Below are 20,827 nucleotides of genomic sequence, written 5' to 3' on the forward strand. Positions count from 1 at the left end.
CTGCGGCCAATGTCACCGATGGGCACTGCTCTGCCTGTCCCAGGTGCCCTGTGACCAGCAGGAGGGGCAGTGGTGGACACCCTCCCTCTGCCTGCTGAGCATGCTGCAGGGAATGACACTCACACAAGGATGGCAAGGATTTGGGGCAGTTGGTGCAGCAGATGCAACCACCAGAGTGAGAAACACATACTTGTTTAAAAAAAAAATTAGAAAAGTATCCCAGAAACTTATTTTGAGCTTGCATCTGTCAACTGCAAAATAGAAATGACAGCAGCTAATGCTGTGACTGCCTTATTTTTAAATAATCTGGTGTAGCCCTGGGGGAAAATCATATTTTCAGAAGGTTTTTGACACTCTAGAAGGGACCCAGCTGAAACAGACAGGGACAGTGACAACTGGGATGGCCATCTCAAGGGATGTTGAAATCCTCAGCCTTTGCATTGCAATAACCAGATGACACATTTCATCAGCATTGGAAGAAGCAAAATAAAGTAGTAGAGTATTTTCAATTAAGAAAAAAGATATTTTAAAAAAAAATACAGTCAGATGACTAAACATTAATGAATCCATCAACACTTTACGCTTTTCTGAACATTGTCAGTTCTGCCTCCTCTGGGAAAATAAAAGGCTTTAAAAATACTTAAAAAGCAAGAGTTTGACAGCATTTATGCTATGGTTATGTGAAAGTCCTTCACTTCTGTATTAAGCAAGAGGGCAGTGATCCTTCAGCCCAGGAAAAGAGAAACAGCATGCCTTTCCTAACCTCCTAATGCAGATGCATTTTCCAAATACTGAATTAATGTCTGCTGGCATCAAAACTTGAAACAGATTTTGGCATGACACTGGTGCCTAAGGATGTGGTTAGACTTCAGACCCTGATGCCAGTTTTTGGGCAACTTCTCATTGTGTGAACAACTGCAGAAACCTTTGGGAAGAGGAGTCTTGGAAGTAGATTGGATGCAGATAGGCAAAGGAAGGCACAGCTTGTGACAGCATCCAACGGATGGGTTTACAATGGCTTTTTTTATTTAGACAGTCTTGGTGCAGTGCTGGGAACTGCAATTTGAAATTATTTTTAAAAAATCTTTTCTACAGGTATAGCCACAAAAAAGGCAGTGCCCACCAAAGATTGTTCTCCTGCTCTCACATTTGTCTTTTTGTCAGGATGGGTTTTTACAAGTGAGCCATGTGAACTTCAAAGCCAATAGACAGTAATGCATTTCCAGCTCATTTCCATACACAAGTGCAAAACCGTAACCTAGCAGAACTTTTATTTTAATTGTACATTCACATTTCTCCATTGATGTGGGCGGCTTGTACACTGCCGAGTGATAAAGTTACACAGCTCTGCTCTTTTCGTGCATTGATTTCAGCCATCAAAGAAACTTAGAAAACTAACAATAAACAACTTTTCCATATATCTGTAGTCAGGCTGGGAAAAATTATGGGATTTTCTTTTTCCTTCCCTTCCTGCCCCCGGCAACCAAATTCCCCTGACTTTTAGGCTTTTCTGTTTTAAATGACTGATAACATTACTTAATATTTAAGATGGTTTCTGATGGGTCTCTCGCAATGAACCTGGCTTAGGTGCACACTAGGCTGTGCTGCTCTCACTGCTCTGGTAGCTCATTTGGGTGCATCGTTAGCAGCTGTTGTGATGTGCTCTTCGACAGTGCTGCGGGACAATATAATTTTTCTTAGCCTGCTATTTTTTCCTAACATTTTAGGTTCATCACAAGTCAGTTGCGGTGCTTTACAGTTTACAGACCTTTTTTTGCACAACCTTCTCTGTAGACTGAAAGCCATTCGGAAATGACAAAAAAATGCCGCAACCAATCAGCACGTACAAACATTTATTTTGAAATTTCCATTCTGACTGTTATGAAGAATTACATCATCAAAGCACTTCATGGCAGTGAAAATAGCTCTTACCCCTCTGACTCATCCATTACTCCATTAAAGCTGCAAAATGTGCAATCTGCTTGAAAAATAGGTTGCTTTTTATTCAGTTTCCCATGAAAAGTCAAAATTTGTAACAAAAAAAAGGAAAAAAAACAAACCAGCCCAGCTTATAGGGACTCTACATCTGATCCTCTCCCCCTTCCCCCAAAAATAACTTACAAAGATAGTTTAAAGTTTTAAATGAGTTTAAAACCAAGTGCATCTTTTTTATTATTTTTTTTCTTCTTCTCATAATAATCTTAAAATTCTAAAAACCCATAATTTACTTTCTTGGAAAAAAGGCAGCGAGCCGTTGCTTCTTGATTGGAAGAATATGTATCTCCGGTGAGTTCATTTTCTTTAGCTTTACGCTCCTGTTTTTGATGGGTTTCCTGAGGGCCTCGGCGCTGTCCCGGGACTCGGGTGGGCTCTTCACATCATAGCACTGCAGCACCGAGTCCTGGGGCAGGTCCCTTTTGAAGGAAAAGTTTTTGGTGGAGACCCCCGACAGGCCCTTGATCTTGCCGCAGAAGATGGTGGGCACGGCATCCTTGACGGAGACGATGACTTTGGCTGTCTGCGAGGTGCTGACGATTTCGATGTTGTTGCCGGCCTTGGGCTCGCAGCCCGCCCTGCCCGCCTGTTCCACCAACCACTTCTGTGGCTGCCGCAGCAGCTCGGCCGTGCTGCTGCCCGGTGCCCTGCCCTCCGCCTTGCCCGCCGCCTCTGGGGGCTTGCAGGGGGCGAAGGGGGCAGCCGGGCCGGGAAGCTTGTCCGGCATGGGGTGGGCACTGCCCTCAGCGGTGGTGGTGGGGCCAGGGCCAGCTGCCTCCCCGTGGGGCCCCCCTGGCTTGCGACACGAGGCGAGGGACAGGTCCAGGGCCCCGTCCTCTGGCGGTGGTGGTGGTGGTGGCAGCGTGGCCTCGCTGGCCCGAAGCGCAGGCGGCCCTTTCATGGAGAGGTCCAAGGCCTCGTTCTCACCACCCATCTTGATGACAGTGTGACGGCTCAGCTGGGGAAACTCTCGTGGGTGGAGGAGTTCAAAGGGCTTTGTCTCCTCCTTCTCCAAGGGGGTCTGGGTGCCCTTGCAGGAGTGAGGGGTGAAAAGTGGTGGCTTGGGTGGGTCAGGGGCTGCCTTGGCCTCGGTGCCGTGGGGCACAGGGATGGGGACAGGGATGGGGATGGGGACAGGGACAGGCAGGGGCACAATGACGGGGTAGGGCACCAGCAGCGTGGCAGGGGGCACCAGTGGGGAGAGGGGTGAGCTGAAGGCCTGGGGTGGGAGAGTGGCGTAGTCAGGGGGTGGCTGACAGGGGGCAGAGCCCAGGGCACCCTGTGAGGGAAACAGGTCCTGAAGGACGGCAGCAAACCCTGGTGTCTGAAAGACGGGGGGCAGGACGGACTCTTGAGTTTGGCCAGAGGGCTTGGGATCCAGGAGCTGGGGCTGCCCAACAGGGGTAGTGGTGCCGGGGAAAAGGCCAGTGTGCAAGGGGCTGGCAGGGCAGGCAGCCCCCGGGGGCAGCACCAGGGGTGAGTTCAGGTGCTGGAAGACATGCTGCTCCAGGAGGACGGGCAGCGGGATGGGGCCCTGGGTGGTCATGACGTAGGGGGTGGCAGCATTGGTGGCTGGCATCTGTGGGGCGGCGCTGCCGGCAACCTGCAGGTGGATGGGTAGGACAACAGGGCTGTCCCCCAGGCAGATGGGCTGCAGCACAGTGGCCGCCACCTTCAGAGCCACCCCACTCTGCGACTCGGCCGGAGGCGTCAGGATGGAGGGTGCAGGAACTGTCACCAGCGGGGAAAGGGCTTTCTTCATCAGGTCAGCCGAGTTGATGTTCCAGGCTTCTGCTGTGATCAACTGGGCCACCCCATTCTCCAGCTTGTTGTTGGCCATTGCTGAGGGCGAGTTGGTGACATCCATGGGCAGGTTTGGGGCATCCTTGTACAGCTCCTCCATGTTGCAGGGCTTCTTGGGCTCTGCTGGCGCCACCTCTACATCGCTGTCAGTGGGACCTGTGGCAGCTCCACGCTGCCAGGAGCATCAGCACCGACATAATTTGGCCTGCAAGCCAAAAAACATATTTTAGGCACCACATAAATCTCCTCCCTAAAATAATATTTGCAATTGCCTTTAAAGACCCCGTCACCAAAGAAAAGCCGTTAAGTGTTTCCATGCTTCAGGCTAACGTATGTATAAGACTGCACTATATATACAGAGATGCTGGATATACATACATCTGTGAGTGTTGTGCAAAGAGTTTTGAGGAACTTATATTTAGCCATAAACACAGATAATTTAAAAGGCCTCGAGGAATGCCTGCAGCCAAAAAAACCCTCCCACTACACAGCCTGAAACAAGGACTCGGGATGCCCATTCCACGTTTTTAAACAAAGCTTCACATAATGACAGTGCATGGCAGAGCTCAGTGACAGCATGTTGTTTTAACTCAACAGAAGCCCCCAAAACAAGTATTTCTAAGAATATTCCACCACTGGCAAAGGCTACTTGATTCCCCTTCAGTACTTGTCCCTTTTTCATTCTGCTGGGATTTACTGAAGGCAAGCAGGCGAGCGCTGCACAGTGCATACAGCACCTCCGAAACTGCCGTGTACAGGACCTGAAAGGAGCATGACCAGGCAACAGCAAAGCAAAACCAATCCAAACTCCAGTGTTCACCCTGCCACAGAGCTAGATACAGTAACATGAACCAGGCAGTGATTCATTAAAGACCTGAAGAATAACACCAAAAAAAAAAAGGCAACTGCAAATTTATTTTGACAGCCCAAGTCTTTATATCAACCAACCAAATGGCAATTAAAAAAGGGCAGAGATGGTTCTGTTCATGATTATGGTGAAATTTGCAGCCTGTTTCCCTGAAAGATTATCACCTCCCTCCCCTTGGGAAAAAAAAAAACAAAACAAACCAGCAAATTAATGGTGCTGCACATCCATTGTAGTGGGTTTCTGTGGCTGGGTTTTGGTAGCGGGGGGCTACAGGGGTGGCTTCTGTTAGAAGCTGATAGAAGATTCCCCTATCCCATGGAGCCAATGCTAGCCGGCTCCAGGACGGACTTCCTGCCGCTGGCCAAGGCTGAGTCAATTAGGAGTAACAGTAACTCCTCTGTGATAACATATTTAAGAAGATTGTTCCGCAGAAGAAATTCCAGCCAGGGAAGAGCAGAGTGAGAACATGTGAACAACAATGTAGACACCAAGGTCAGTGCAGAAGGAGGGCAGGAGGTGCTCCAGGCACCGGAGCTGAGGCCCTGCAGCCCGTGGTGCAGCCCATGGTGGGGCAGCTGTGCCCCTGCAGCCCATGGAGGACCATCAGGGTGCAGAGACCCACCTGCAGCCCATGGAGGAGCCCATGCTGGAGCAGGTGGATGCATGAAGGAGGCTGTGACCCCATGGGAGGCCCAAGATGAAGCAGGTTTTTCCTGGGTAGGACTTGTGGCCCCTGGGGGACCCACGCTGGTACAGCTCATTCGTGAAGGACTGCACCCCATGGAGGAGTGACCCACGGGACAGCAGTTCGGGAAGAGCTGCTTCCTGAAGGATGGACTCAAGTCCATCAAGGACTGTCTCCTGTGGGAGGATGACCCCATGGGAGCAGGGGAAGGTCTCCTCTCCCTGAGCAGCAGCAGAAACAACAACTGACTGTAACCCCCATTCCCAGTCCCCCTGCACCGCTGGGGGGGAGGAGGGAGAACACGGAAGGAAGGAGGGGTGGGGGAAGGTGTTTTTAAGACTGTTGTATTTTCTTTGGCTCTTATCCTGTTAGTAATAATTATAATTATTATCGCCACTTTGAGTCTTGTTTTGCCTGGGAAGGTAATCAGTCACTGACCTCTCCCTGCTCTTATCTCTCATGATATTCTTAGCTGTTTTTTTTCTCTCTCTCATCTGTCCAGTTGCAGAGGGGAGAGTGAGAGAGCAGCTTTAGTGGGTACCTGGTATCTGGCCACGGTCAACCCGCTACAGTCTTTTTGGTGGCCTGTACGGGGAAGTCATGAAGATTTTGAGATAAGGATAGTAATTGGGAGAGGTAACGGGCAAAACAAGTATCGAACAATGTCAGAGAATAAAATGATCGTGGGGAATTTTTGCTGTAATTGTGGTAAAGGTACAAGGAGTGGATTTTGTGTAAATTGTCCACTTAAGTTTGGTGTTATGATGATGTTATTTTTATTTTTGGTGGGGAGAATTTTGGTTACATTCTTGTTTTGGTAGGTTGTTATTTTTGTTTATGTAAGGGAAGGTTGTGTGATGAATGTGGAATTTAAAATTCTTAAATATGTGATTCACAGAGGCGAGGGGTGGAATGTCCAGGGTCAACCTACTACATCCATTTATTTAGAAGGCTAAATAATTTCTGCCCTGTGAGCTGGTGCCAGCAGATTTTGGCTGATGCCTGGCCGTTCCACCTGGTGCTGCCCATGCCTCCTCCGAGGTGTGCAGTGAATCCTGCTGAAGTAATAATCACCATGGAAACTTGTCCAGTTTCAACTCCGTTACCATGGGAAAGCACTGGCGCACCCCAAATCTACATTTTTCACCTGTACACAGCTGAATTCTGCTCTGTGATGGCAAATCATGTGCCATCACTTGGCTACTCAGGCCCGTGGGAGTGAGGCACCTCCCCCTGCAAGCACCATGGCTTTGGGATGACAGGAGATGACAGGGAGGGCAGCACCACTCCAAAACTGGATGGGTAGAGAGTCCCAGCTTGGGGATGTGCCTGTGAGAGCATGCAAATAGCTCCATGGCTCTGGTGCTTGCAGAAATTATTTGCTTGTGCAGATGTTTGTAAGACCAACAAACCTGCAAAGGGGACAGGGAAAAAGGAAAAAAAAAAACCAAACCCCACAAACAGAGGCTAAAAAATGTCCAAGGCAGGGAAGCGGGAAATCTAAGTCTCTCCTGAGACTTGTAAATCCTTGGATTTGGCAGTAAGATCCTATGGTGAGCACAAGACTACCTACAGCAGAAATGCCAGGAGTTGATAGTAGAGGCTGGCTGCATAAAATGCTAATAATTTATCAGGCACGTTTGAGTTCTTAAAAAAGGATTTTTTAAAGTAAACAGATAAGTCATTTCTTTTCCTCTCCTGCTGCTGGCTTAAGGAGAATAATTCTGGATTTTTCTCATCTCCTGAAATGTTCTGCAGAAAACATTCACAAATATAGGGTTGAAGGGTTTTTTTGTTTGTTTCCTTTTTTCAAGCCTTGGCTGACACAGATTACAGGGAGGCAGAGATGGCCAAGCATGGGAAAACAGGAGCAAAAATAAAATCCTTTTCCAGAAAGTGACAAGAATCAGTACAAAAAGCATGGTGCCAGTGTTGTTTTGAAAAAAAAGAAGAGCAATTGTTTCTAAAAATAAAGACAATGAGGAGACAGCTCAGCAGATTCAAGTTGAAAAAAAATAGACATCGTCATTTCTATTAAAGAATTAAAAAGCCATTTTCTACTGCTCTTATATAATCTCTGCCTCCCTGTTTTTCAAATGACCATTTTAAACCCCTGGGTCTCTGCAGCACACACCAGCATCTTTGCTCCTCCAGCTGCTGCAGCACAGCCGAGTATTTTGCACGACAGTGTCTCTTCCCAATGTTTCTGTTTGCTTGGGAAGCATGAGATCACGGTGTTTTCACAGAGAATTAATGATCTGGCAGAGACAGGAAATTCCCCTGGCAAACCCATTTCACATTGAGAAACAGAAAAATTAAGATGAAAATTATGCTGTGTAAGAGACTTGAGGGATTAGCCTGCTGTATGGACCCATGGAGAGAGAGAGACAGATCACTGCTTAAGATGAAAGTATAAAACATAATAAAATCTCCCCATTGCTGCTTTAAAAGGCGACAAGGCTGGAGGCAGAGGAAATATCGAGATGAGGAGAAGAAGAGCTCATCTATCACCATCAGACACCTTGAAGAAATGCCTGTGGGCTTGGCTGGTTTTTTTAAAACATAGTCAAATATTGTTTTCCACACTGAATCCTATATGTTCCTGGGAACTATAAATATACATTGTTGAGCTCTTGGTCCTACACTACCTCTGGGAGGGCCCCATGGTGCAAAGGAAAGGAGACAAGAAAGGTGAAGCACAGCCCTTGATCCAGGTTTATGGGTTTGGGGTGGGAGTTTTTCCTCCCCTCACCTTTCTTATGTGGAATTGTATCTTCCAGTACACCTGCTTCTTGAGCATGTCATCATTACAGAAAAAAAATTAACATATATATATATATATATATATATATATATATATATATATATATATATACACACACAAAAACACACTTAAAAATATTTCCCAATCCTGCCCTCAGCATGCAGCTTGGCAGTAGCTGGCTGCCAGATACAGTGGAGTCCCAGCACAACTTGCCTCTGGCTCCCTGTAAAGCAATTTTCAGTTTCATTTGGGAGGGAATCTCAGGGCTCCTAAACACGTGTTTGACTAAACACCTATTATCAAGGTCAGTAACCAGACAGAGCGAAAAGGATCCAAGTCCCCAACCCTCAAGTGAGGAAACCTTTGAAGATCTGAGATAAGAAACAGGCTGAAGTTGTCCAAAGAGGTGTTTCCTAGTTCCTGGACTCCTTTTTTATATACTCCTTATATCAGGTACACAGTACAAAACCTTAAATCAACATGGAAATGACTGAAACTAAAGTCAATTTTTAGTACTGGTATTAATAATGATAGCTACACTATATTTCTCCTTTAATAAAAATTAACTTGAAATATGTGCTAGGTTTCAGGGTTTTTTGGGAGTCTTTTAAAATTGCTGCTTTACTACACATAAATGACTCAGTTATCCAGTTTTTAAAATAAGTTTCACATCCCTAATATACATGAAAGAAGGTAATATAATCCAGTGAAAGTGCTTTAAGTTTCCTTTGTCTACCATACTTCAGTGCTGGAAAATCAATTAATTTCACTTTCCCAACTTATCTATGTTATATTTAATTTGATGTTTGTTTTAATTGAAAAGAAGCTTGCAATACTGAAATGAGCCCTATTGTAAATAAGCCAAGCTTTCCTATCGAGTGCTGATAAGAGTTAAGTTCATGGCACTATGCAATGATGTGTGTAAATGTACAGGAAATGGTATCTTAGCTATACAAAAATGCCATGAAAGGCTAGTGATCACTCTAGCTTATTTTTTTATCTCCTGCTGATGGCTGTGCAACAGACTTTTCTCAGGGCTGCTGGGTGCCTTCCTGTGGGGCAACAGCATGGCACCATACACAGATACCCCTGTGCTCTGCTTGCTCATCCATACCATGGCTTGTACCTCACTATCTACACAGAACTCAAATTATACTGTGCACACTATGATGCTCCCTTAGTGGGATGCCTGGCGCAGTATCTCCTGGAAAAATAGGGGTTTCCTTCAGTATAAACAGAGTAACAAACAGAAAATTAGAAATCTGACTTAATTGGGCAGCTTGGGGACAAAATTATGGTTGGATTTGGACTTCAATGTTTTCCCAAAACTCACTGTTTAATGTCACTGATCCTCCTGCCAGAAGCAACATTTTATTTTTGCTCTGCAGAAGGCCATTAACAAGGGCTGTGGTGAGAGCAGCCCTGACAGGGACGTCTCACCTTCAGGAGGCCAGCAGAACTGCCAAGCACCTCCATGGCCTGCACCTGACCAGAGCATCATATTGGGTCCTGCACGGCCCAGTCCTCATCAGGCTGCTCCTGCCACCGCATGGCAGCACATCCCATCACCCTTGATGCACCACGAAACCACAGGCCCAACCTGTGCCCTACTGGCACATGGGTTTCTGAAGGAGCTCGGGGTTGGGCCTGCTCACCCTCAGCTGTCTCAGCAGCCAAAGCTCAACCCATGTTTCTGCATCCTTTTGCTGTAAATACGCAAGTGGGCCATGAGGACACATATCGACACAGACCAACCAGCAACAAATCGTCTTCCATCCTACTAATTTTGGTCTCTATAGTTTCAGCCATACACAAAGGCTTCACCATATTATTAGTGATGTTTTGTTGCTAGAATAGAAAAAATGTATTTAAATGAACTGAGCTTTCATATACTAAATACATGGAACTGTTACTATGCAAATAACACATCGGTGGGCTCTCCCATACATGCAAACCACAGATGAGTTCAGCAGTGTTTGCCTCCCATATTTCCCATTGATTCATCTATTCATCCAGGTACCTGGCACTGCCAGTGCTGGCTACCCCATATACCCTTTTAGTAGTGTAAACCTCAAGCACCAAAGGGCAAAGGAATGACCAACTCAAGAGATAATGGTGAACTTGCCTCCTCCTTGTGCTGCACCATTTGTGGTGCTGCATTTGATACCTCCCCAACACATCAGCTGAGTGCAGAGGCACCAGGAGGGACAGTGGGCCCTGTTCCCCTTCTGCTTGCAGAAGGGCTCTCCAAGGTAGGGCCAGGCAGAGCAAAGGAGACCTACAGGACATTTCCTAAGGCAAGCAGCCTTTCACCCACTGCCTCTCGAAAAGGGACTCAATGACTCCTCTTGGTCATCACAAAAGGGGAATCACAGGGGATGCACTTCTCTGTCTGCTCCAAGGGGCACCAGGGAAGCATCCTGGTTTAGCCCTACCCTCTTCTGCCTCATTCCCTTGACACAAACACCCAGCAATGCCCTGTTAAGATTTAGGAGGCACCATTCAAAATCAACTGAGGACAAGCAGAGAAAGGCACTAGAAAGAAAGATGGGCAGGATTCATTCTGGTACCAAGAAGAGAGAGAAGGGAAGGCTACACTGGGGTTTCCCTGCCAGTATGAAAGCTACACCCAACGACATTTCTGCCCACCACTCTGCACAACCTCTTCTGCTCACCGTGCACCTACACACTGCCCAGTGTTACTTCTCACTCTATGGAAGCTACGCCACGGAGGATGAGCTGGACACTGCCAAGGAACAGTTAAAATAAGCATCTCATCAGACAACTTCAAGAGACACCAGAGAAATAACAAGACTCCAATGCAGCTCATGCAACAGGTACTCTTATTTTCCACCATTGCATTATGGTTCCTTCCAGGAGGAAAAGCTATTTGTGTCAAGGCTTCTATCCAGGCTGTTAAGCCCTGGGGGAATGAGAGGGAAAGGAAATCATTACAGCAGTGCAAAGTAGCATGTTATAGATGGGACACTGACAATATGTATACACTGCTTCGGCACACAGCATGATCGTTCTCAAATGCAGGGACTTGACTAACTGATCCTACTCTGGTCTTTTAAATAGTTCAGTTGAATAAATACCACAGCAGTCTGCCTATTGCACAGGCTAATCACCTGCAAAGAGCATGTTAGAGTCATATATTTGCTAACTATATTGCTGTTGTCAACAGCCTGTAGTTAGCAATCCATTCCAGGGAGGAATGGATTTTTTTCTCATTTAAAAAGAAGTCAGAACAATTGAAAAAAACAATCCTGTCATGGTCCTGAAACCAGTGTCTTTACTCCCAAGGGCAGTATATACAAGACAGACAATAAATGCTGTGGAAGGAACAGAACATTTGCCTGACAAATTTCAACCTGTAGTGAATTTTTATATCCAATTTGAAAGCCTCACAAAACCCCTTATATTTGCAGTGGAAACTGTGACATATGCCAAGCATAAGGGAGACTGCAGTTGCCACTGTACTGTCAGAGGCCTTTTCCCTTCCCTTCCCTTCCCTTCCCTTCCCTTCCCTTCCCTTCCCTTCCCTTCCCTTCCCTTCCCTTCCCTTCCCTTCCCTTCCCTTCCCTTCCCTTCCCTTCCCTTCCCTTCCCTTCCCTTCCCTTCCCTTCCCTTCCCTTCCCTTCCCTTTCCTCCCCTTCCCTTTCCCCCTCCCCTTCCCCTTCCCCCTCCCCTTCCCCCTCCCCTTCCCCTTCCCCTTCCCCTGCCTTCCTGTCCCTTCCCAAACCTTCCCTTCCCAAACCTTCCCTTCCCTTCCCTTCCCAAACCTTCCCTTCCCTTGAAAATATTTGAGATTGATCTTGCTATTGCCAAATCTTCCAGTTTCTTGTATCTGCAGCATATCCCAGTTCCTGGGGTCTCTAAACTGTCATGCTTGGAGGAACCTTGCAGCAAGTTTATGAAAATAAAACCTTTCCAATGGCGGTTTATTTTTTGTCCTTGGTATAGTACAGAAACACCTGAACAGCATCAGCTCACTTAGCCTCCAGAAAGCTGAACACATGCTTCAAGGTGGAGACAGTGCACAGAAATCTGATGTATTAAGCCTGACACATGAAGGACAAATATAAATTTGCCAACCATAATTACTGCTGAGTCACATGCCACCTCGTTCAGTGACGTCCCTTTGACCCAGCAGGTGCTTCCGACTCAGTGCAGCTTTCGTGGTCCAAATTTCTGTTCCAGCAGGGAAGACAAGTTAGTGTTTTTGTGACTGCAGAAGTACCAGTTTAAATCAGCTTTCCCTCTATGCAGTTGGCAGTGTGCAGGTGTCTCCTTCAAAGCATGATGTAGTCTCTTGGGACGGGAATGTCAGTGGCTCCAGCATTGTGTTGGGACAGACACATCAGTGCCCAGCAATCACACTCCCGCCCTGAGCACCTGCCATGGGAAGGTGCTCCCTGCATAGCCCTGGGGGAGCATCTTTTCTGCAGCACTTTCCCAAAAGCCAAACTGGAAAGCTGCTTGTTCCTGGGAAAGTCCTGCTGCACTCTCCTCTCCATCTCTCAGCCCCACTGAGCACCACTCAGAATCACTGAATCACAGATGGACTGAGGCTAAAAGTAACTTCTGGAGGTTACCTTACCTGGTCCAACCCCCCTGGTCAAGCAGGGCCACCTAGAGCTAGCTGCCCCAGACTGTGGTCAGATGGCTTTTGAGTATTTCCAAGGATGGAGATTACATGACCTCCCTGGACAGCCTGTGCCAGGGCTTGGTCACCCTCACACTGAAAAAGTGCTTCCTGATGTTCAAAGGGAACCTCCTGTGTTTCAGTTTGTGCCCGTTGCCTCTGGTCCTATCAGCGGGCACCACTTCAAAGATCCTGGCTCCATCCTCTGCACTCTCCCTTCAGGTATTTCTGTGCACTGATGAGATTCCCCCTGAGCCTTTCCTTCTCCCAGCTGAACTGTTTCAGCCTTTCCTCACAGGAGAGATACTCTAGCCCATCATCTCTGTGGCTCGTGGTCAACTTGGTGTCCACCAGGACACCCCAGGTCCTTTTGTGCCAAGTTGCTTCCCAGATGGGCAGCCTTCAGCATGTACTGGTGCCCGGAGTTGTCCCCAGGTGCAGGGCTTTGCACTTCCCCTTGCTGAACTTCATGAGGCTCCTGTCAGCCCATTCCTCCCACATGTTGATGTCCCTCTGGATGGCAGCACAGCCCTCTGATGTAACAGCCACTCCTGCAATCTGCAAACTTCTGCATGTATGCTCTGCCCATCATCCAGACCATTAATGAAGAGGTTGAGCAGGACTGGACCCAGTACTGACCTCTGGAACACACCACTATTCACCAGCCTCCAGCAGGACTTTGTGCTGCTGTTTGTGCTGCTGATGTCCACTATCTAGGTCTGGCCATTCAGCCAGTTTCCAATCCACTTTCTGCTCATCCAGCCCCCACATCAAGCAGTGTGTCCTTGAGGATCTTACAGGAGACAGTGACAAAGGCCTTCCTCAAGTCCACATAGACAATATCCACCACTCTACTCTTATCTACCAGGTTCTCCTCGCATACAGGAGGTCAGCTTCCCACAGGGAAGGCAAACTGACAATGGATTGAGAGTCTCAGAAAGTCTAAATTAAAATTATATGAGGGAAAAATGGAACTTACTCTAGGGATCTGTCTTGCATCAGAGCTCCTGAGATTTACTATACCTTAACCTCCACAGCTATCACACACATTGTGCACCGATGTATTTACTTTTGTAGTAAGATCATAGGAAGAATGCAGACTCATGCTAGCATTCTTGGGCTCAAAGTGCATGATTTTCCTATGGGAAAAAATATTTTAAAGAATTTTTCTTGTCATTAAATATCCCATTTAACTGATTATTTAGTATCGCTTTCAATCAAAACATTATATTCGCCAGCAAAGCAAAGAAAAATGAGCTGGTTTGAGTACACAGAGCTAAACAAAACAAACAAGAGAGCCCTTGCTTTACAGTAAATTTTAAAACCCATGCATTTTGTTTTCCCAGCAATCAATACACCAATGATAACAAGAGGAAAAGGGTACCAATTAAACATAATTGCCAGCCTTGCTTCCCCCAAAACCCGAAACAAAAAGCACTCAGTGTCAGCCTAATAAAATATTTGTTCCTTTCCCAGTCAAGTGCCTTATTAAACAGCCCTTAAAGCATCTCAGTTCTTACAAAGGATTTCCAAGTTTGATATCAGTGAAACGACTTCAAAGCATCATTAGTTTCCCAGTGGAGGTTTGTTCACTGATCTGAGACACTTAGGCTCACTATTTTGTCCTGACTCTCACCACTGATCCCAGGCACAGATATTTTTACTACACTCAGTTGATCTTTTCCAACATCCAGATGAGAACTGGTATCAGTGTGGCAAAGGCTGCCATCCATTGCCCATCTCTTCTTGCTTATGTGAATCTGTCTTGCTCCTGGTACAAAAGACAGGGACCCTGCCATGGACTAGTTACCAAGTCTCAGCTGACAGATTAGTGAGGTAAAATTAAAAATCAGTTCTTAAGCTGCTCCGGCACTTTTGCAGGCAAAACATCTGACTTTTCCCCATTATACCAACATGGTTTTGACTACTTTGTCTGTCTCCCAACTAGCTGCAATAGTGAAGCACGCCAGACTTGAGGAGTAAACCAGCCTCACCAGCTCAAACCCCGTAAATGAAGCAAGGTGCCACCAGTATCACATATGCCCCCAGTGACCCAGGCCTTCAGACTCACTGCAAACCCCTTCCCGCATACTCCTTACAGCACCCCAGCTCCAGTTAAAAAACACTTTTTGTTGGTGCAGACAGGGCCAGAATAGGGCTAAACTCAGCAATGCTAAGGGGACTCCCCTTAATCTTGCCTTGCTTTCTGGACCTTCTTGAGACAGAAAGGAAGAACAAGCAGAAACCAGTTTTATTATATTTTAAAGCCATGGGGGTTAGAATAGCAAATTCCAACACTTCTCTAACTCATCTTAAATCAACTGAAAGCCACATTTTCACATAACCTCTCATTGTCCTAATATAGCCTGGTTTAAATAAATAAATAATGAGAAGAAAAGCAAAACTAAATGAAAAACTGAACCTTCCAGCTTGCAGATCCCTTCTGGTGATTTACGAACACTCCTATCTAAGAACACGGGTAAGGACATGCATGTGATGAACCACATCTACATGTGTCACCCAGGTTGCCATGGTGGGCCGAAAGGGCAAACCCTTTCCCCTGCCCCTAGCTCTGATGACTCTCATAGCACAGATATTGTCCCAAATGACAAGATTTAGGGATGGGCCAAAGAGCTGGGGATCAACAACATGCTCATGAGCATATTTTCCCTTGTGGGACAGGGTCTCACTTGGGAGCACAGGCAAAGACGAAGGTGCAGGAGTATTGCGGTGCTGCCTGAGGAGCAAAAGGGTAGAGGAGTCTTCCCCTCCCCCTGTACAAACGGTGGTTATTTAATACTTCATCTTTCCCCACTAGCATAAGTAACCAAATGCTGCATCACCTTGCCACTTCAAGATCAAGCCTATGCTCATAGTTTCAGATTTATTAGACTGAATCTCCTCCTCTCCCACCCCATCACTTCGATAAACCAAGCCCAACATTTAATCAGCTGCATGACGGCTCTAACTCTCAGCAGAAAGTACGCGCATGGCAGATTTCAAGTACTCATGCACCACCCTATCTCTCATATGCGGATGGAAAAAAACCTTCAAGCAAAAAACATCCCTCATTTTTATCCTTGCAAAATATTTAAGCAGCTGCAAGGATTTTGTTTAAAAGAGACCGAAAAATGTAAGACTCCTGTAATGTGAGAAAAAATGCAGCACTTTTTTCTTTGAATCTCACATCCTTTTACACACGCTTTCATCACAGCGTTTGTACCAAGTGTTTCCTGGTTTGACTTTGAGGGGCAGAGAATTGACCTCTTCTCTCCGTCGTGCTGTGATGCATGAGATGTCAGATGAATTCTGACTGAATTCAAAATAACACCCAGCATGAGAAGCAGCATGACAGTGCTGATGGATGTAACGAGAAAACCTCACAATCTTTCAACGTGTTTTCACCCACAAAGACCAATTTTGTCTTCCTAGAAGCCCCTTGACTGAAGTGTGAAATGTGCCTCTGACAGATGACTCTGACCACAAAAAATATGTAAATAACAGAAAATACTGAAAATACGTCATGTTACATCTCAGTGCCACTGAGGTTACTGCTGTTCAGTCAACCAGTCCAAGTTATCATAGAATCACAGAATCACAGAAAATACTGAGTTGGAAAGCACCCATCGGGATCATCAAGTCCAACTCCTGGCCCTGCCCAGGACACCCCAAGAATCACATCATGTGCCTGAGAGCATTGTCCAAATACTTCCTGAACTCTGTCAGGTTTGGTGCTGTGACCTTTTCCCTGAGGGGCCTGTTGCAGTGCCCAACCACTCTCTGGATGAAGAACATTTTCCTAATACCCAACCTAAACCTGCCCCGACTCAGCTTCATGCCATTCCCTTGAGTCCTGTCAGTGGTCACAAGAGTGAAGAGATCAAAACCTGCTCCTCCACTTCCACTCGTGAGGATGTTGTAGACTGCAATGAGGTCTCCCCTCAGCCTCTTCTTCTCCAGGCTGAACAGACCAACTGACCTCAGCTGCTCCTCATAAGGCTTCACCTCCAGACTCTTACCATCCCTTCGGACACTCTCTAATAACTTCGTATCTTTCTTACAGGATGGTGCCCAAAACTGCACACAATATTAAAGGTGGGGCCACCTCAGTGCAGAGCAGAGCAGAGCAGGAAAAACCCTTCCCTCAACCGGCTGGCGATGCTTTGATGCCCCTCAGGACACAGTTGGCCCACCGGGCTGCCAGGGCACTGCTGACTCATATTCAACTTGCTGTCAACCAAGACCCCCAGGTGCCATTCCATGGCACTGCACTCCAGCATCTCATTTGCCACTCTATGTACACATCCAGGGTTGCCTCATCCCAGGTCTGGAATCCAGCACTTGCCCTTGTTAAACTTCATATGTTGGTGATTGCCCATCTGTGAATATTAATGTCTAATTTTATTAATTTGATACTCCACGAACCAAGATCTTTCAGCCAGTTCAAAGCAGGGTATCCCAGCTTGAACTGACACACTGCTTGCAATGCATGGAGGTGAGACTATTCCAAACTATGCCAAGATTACACAAAAAAGTAATAACGCTCTTTGTCATCAGGGATCCAGACTCAGACTACTCAGAGGAAAAGGGTTGTATTTCAGGACATGCAGGCAGGGCAACCAGCACTGTAAGAATAGCACTGCTATTGCAGGTAAAAGTAAATATTATTTTCCTGATTCTATGAACAAGTCAACATGAACGTATTTCACAGATACGTATTGCAAGAGGAAACAAGGTCAGTCCTGCCCACACTTTTCCATCAGACCTTTGGAGACAACATGCATCATGATGAGTGCAATATACCAAATTTTGTTATCATCACCTCCCCTATCTTAATGATGGCTGCATGGTTCCAGAAGAGGAGTGTGCTGCTGTAGGATATAGAGTTCCTGACATATTTAGTGCAGCATTTTTCACCAGCAATTTCCACTGCGATGCGGGCTATTACATGTTCAGAAAAACTTCGGGAAACTGCAGGATGCAGAACGACAATTATATCTTTCCCAGAGACTACTACGTTAATGGATCAGCATCATCCATCACCATAGATCGTAAGTCCTCTGGGGAACATCACCAGGCGACTCCAATAAATCTGACTGGGAGATTTCGTATTTGGCTGTTCAGCTCAGCCTAAGGAAGCAGTTTAGCAACACACTCTGCAGTATGACTATGGCTCAGCTATCCTGGTGAGGTGATGTTGCTTCATGTCCATGAAGCTCTGGATGTAAGAGGTCCTTGCACAGAGGGCTGCAGCCTGGCATGAATTCCTCACACGGTCAGTTCTTCAAAGAATCGCATTTTGCTACATGGATTGTAGACAGTGAAAGAAGAAAACTGCATAGCTTCATTCCTTTACCAACAACAACATAGAAAAGGAAACAAAAAATAAAGAAGAACAAAACTAACAGAAAAAAAACAAACAAAAAAAACAACAACAAAAAAAAAACAAAAAACCTGCCAGAAGACTGGTGCAGCTCTGAAGTAAATTTTTTTTGCTGTCAATCTTCTTCATTCTTCAGGCCACCTCAGCAGACAGAGCAGACTGTCTGCCATGAAAATGTAAGGTGATGCTCTATTAGGGAAGAACATACTTCTCTCAAGCTCTTCCTTCAGGAGAGCCAAACAAATAACCCATAAATAAAAGCCTCCATGGCTGTACCATGTCCTAGCCTATTCTTGTAATAACAGGAGGATAGGACCTGAGGCTGTTTCTCCTTGTCTCCCATGCTAATGCAAATACAGGAGCAGTGTAAGAACAGGCTGAGGGGAAGGTCAGCCCCATCGAAGCCCTTTTGGGAGGCAATTCTGAGAGAGGGGGTCTGAGGGCACTTTTGTCTCTCTTGCTTTGTGTACATTCTGTTTCAGGCAATGATATATTTTCCTGCTACGCTTTTGATGTAGGTGGAGCTAACAATCTCCTTGTACAGAATTGGGGGTGGGGAACTGCCACAGCATTGCTGCTCCTAGGCTTAACCATTTTGAGTTCTCTCTTCCCTTAGGCACCAGCTTTCACCACTCATTCCACCCCATGCCTGTCCAATGTCACGGGCAATGCCTGTAGTTCTTCTCCCTCAGCCTGGGTATACAATGAGATTGCACCAACATCAATGCTATTCCCACTACGACAGGGCCACCGCCAGACATGCCCCCAGGAATGGGGACAGCCTTGGGGTGCCACCCAAGCCTGTCCAACCCTCCCCATCTCCACATGCAGCTCTTTAACAACTCATCCAAAGGACGGCTGACCCTTTCCAACTGTTTCAGTGTGGGTGCACTGGGTTTGGTCAAAAGAGTAAAGATGGAGACTGAGGGCTTGAACTACTGCATCACCAAGTACCTGTTGTTAACCCAACAGAACCTGGGAGATTAGCAAACAAGGAGGAAATAGTTTTAACTACGCAGTAATTTCAGGGAATAAAAACTGCCTATAGCCTGTATAAGTCATGAGAAACAGCACGCGCCTGTCTTGCCTCAGGCAAATCCATATGTTGGTAGCAAGCTATAAAAATGACACCCCTCCTTGTAGACAGAAACAGCAAGAGCACCCAAGAAGCACAAAATATTCAGTATTTTCTTGGTGGGGTGTTAGAGAAAACAACTATGCTCATTTAAGAGCCTGCTGTTGGCAAAGGGGGAGGGCAGATGCCACCTGCAAAAGCTCTCCTCCATCCCTTCCGGTGAGATGGTCAGCACCTACACTTGCCCCACGCTCAGGGGGTAAAGCCACTGCTGAACAGAGGGGCTGCTGCACCTTTCGGTTCCTCCTGCATGCAAAATGTGGGGTTGTGCCACACTGCCCCAAGAAACTCCATGGCTCCAGGTGGGCTGTCCTGTCCAGGCACTGCACACGCAGGGATGGGTGGTCTGTGAGGTACCAAGGCAGTGCATGCCAGGCCACTGGGCTCCCAGGGGCCACTGCTGGCCTGTCTTTGCCCAGGATGGTGGCTGAGGGAAACCAGAGGCGTCTGCAATACGAGATGCATAGCAGGAACAAGCCACACCACTACAGGGGTTGCACAAGAAACCCCGAGAGCTAAGGCAGCAACCAAGTAAAAACCTATGTTTTTACTGCCTGTCATTGGAGGTGCTCATGTGCCAAACTGTTGGTTGAGCTGGGTAAACATCTGGGCAGTACAAACCAAACCAGAAGAGACAGCTGTCCCCTGGTAAGCACAAACCTTTTGTGACCCCAACTGAATCCTCCCCAAAAAGGTATCATGGTCCATAGTTAAGAAACCAAGCAGAAAGCTGCTGGCCACAGCCACCCTAGGGAGGGTGACCACCAAGCAGGTGTAGGTGACTATAAACTCTGTCAAGATGTGCTCCACAACAAGAAGGCAAGAGAGTTGCCCTAAACTCAGTATCAACAATTTTTCCAATGGGAAGGACAGGTCAGGCTGCAACAACCAACTTGCATTTCCATGTCTGACTTATACGACAAAAAGGGCCATCTTCACAGGACGCATTTCCCAGAAAACACTTCATGCAGGTTAACTTCAGTAATCTCAAGGGATGGCAGCCAGCTGTCAGCTGCTGGGCATAGCACTTGCTTCTGTTTGGACACAGGCCCTTGGCTGGACCTCACTGGTGAGGTCAGTGCCAGCACCCACAGCTTCCTAGGGTACGTGGACGTGGAGAATGGGTCCTGGCACACACCCACCTTACCACCCCCAGGCATCTTCCATGTCCAGTGGAAAGGCTCCCGCAGCATGATGCAAAAGCATGAAGAATCATTAAAATCCATTGACTTTTTGTCTGACACCAGCAATTTTATAGCTTAATGCTAACCAGAGTAAGCAGGAGAGCATGCTGCTACCAAAAATAAATTCAAGGGGGCATGGGTCTTTGAAGATCCCAAATCACCCAGTACAATTAACACCCGGTAAACTCTACCTGGTCCTTACAGTGATTAAGGCTGACTTGGCCACTGCTCTTTTGCAAGGACCCAGCCACTGGCACAGGCTGACAGTGGCCAAGGGGTGGGCAGAGGAGTATCCCAGGAGTGGCAGGCACACACCACCCCTGTGGTGATGGCACCAAAGCCACCAACGCGGCAGCAGCAGC

General features: G+C 46.8%; 1 protein-coding gene across 3 annotated transcripts in view; it reads right to left on the reverse strand.

Moving 5' to 3' along the window:
• Positions 1 to 1,838: 1,838 nt before the first annotated feature.
• The window catches only part of RAI2 (retinoic acid induced 2), a 46,889-nt gene continuing 27,900 nt past the window's right edge, over positions 1,839 to 20,827 (reverse strand). For all 3 annotated transcript variants that reach the window (XM_051794902.1, XM_051794903.1, XM_051794904.1), the window contains exon 2: positions 1,839 to 4,003. In XM_051794902.1, the coding sequence (XP_051650862.1) occupies positions 2,225 to 3,898 (1,674 nt within the window). In that variant the 5' untranslated portion in view covers positions 3,899 to 4,003 and the 3' untranslated portion in view covers positions 1,839 to 2,224. The remainder of the gene's footprint in view (positions 4,004 to 20,827) is intronic.

Source organism: Manacus candei, unplaced genomic scaffold (assembly GCF_025592945.1).
Source record: "Manacus candei isolate 608988 ecotype Guabito, Panama unplaced genomic scaffold, ASM2559294v1 h1tg000041l, whole genome shotgun sequence".
Lineage (NCBI taxonomy): Eukaryota > Metazoa > Chordata > Aves > Passeriformes > Pipridae > Manacus > Manacus candei.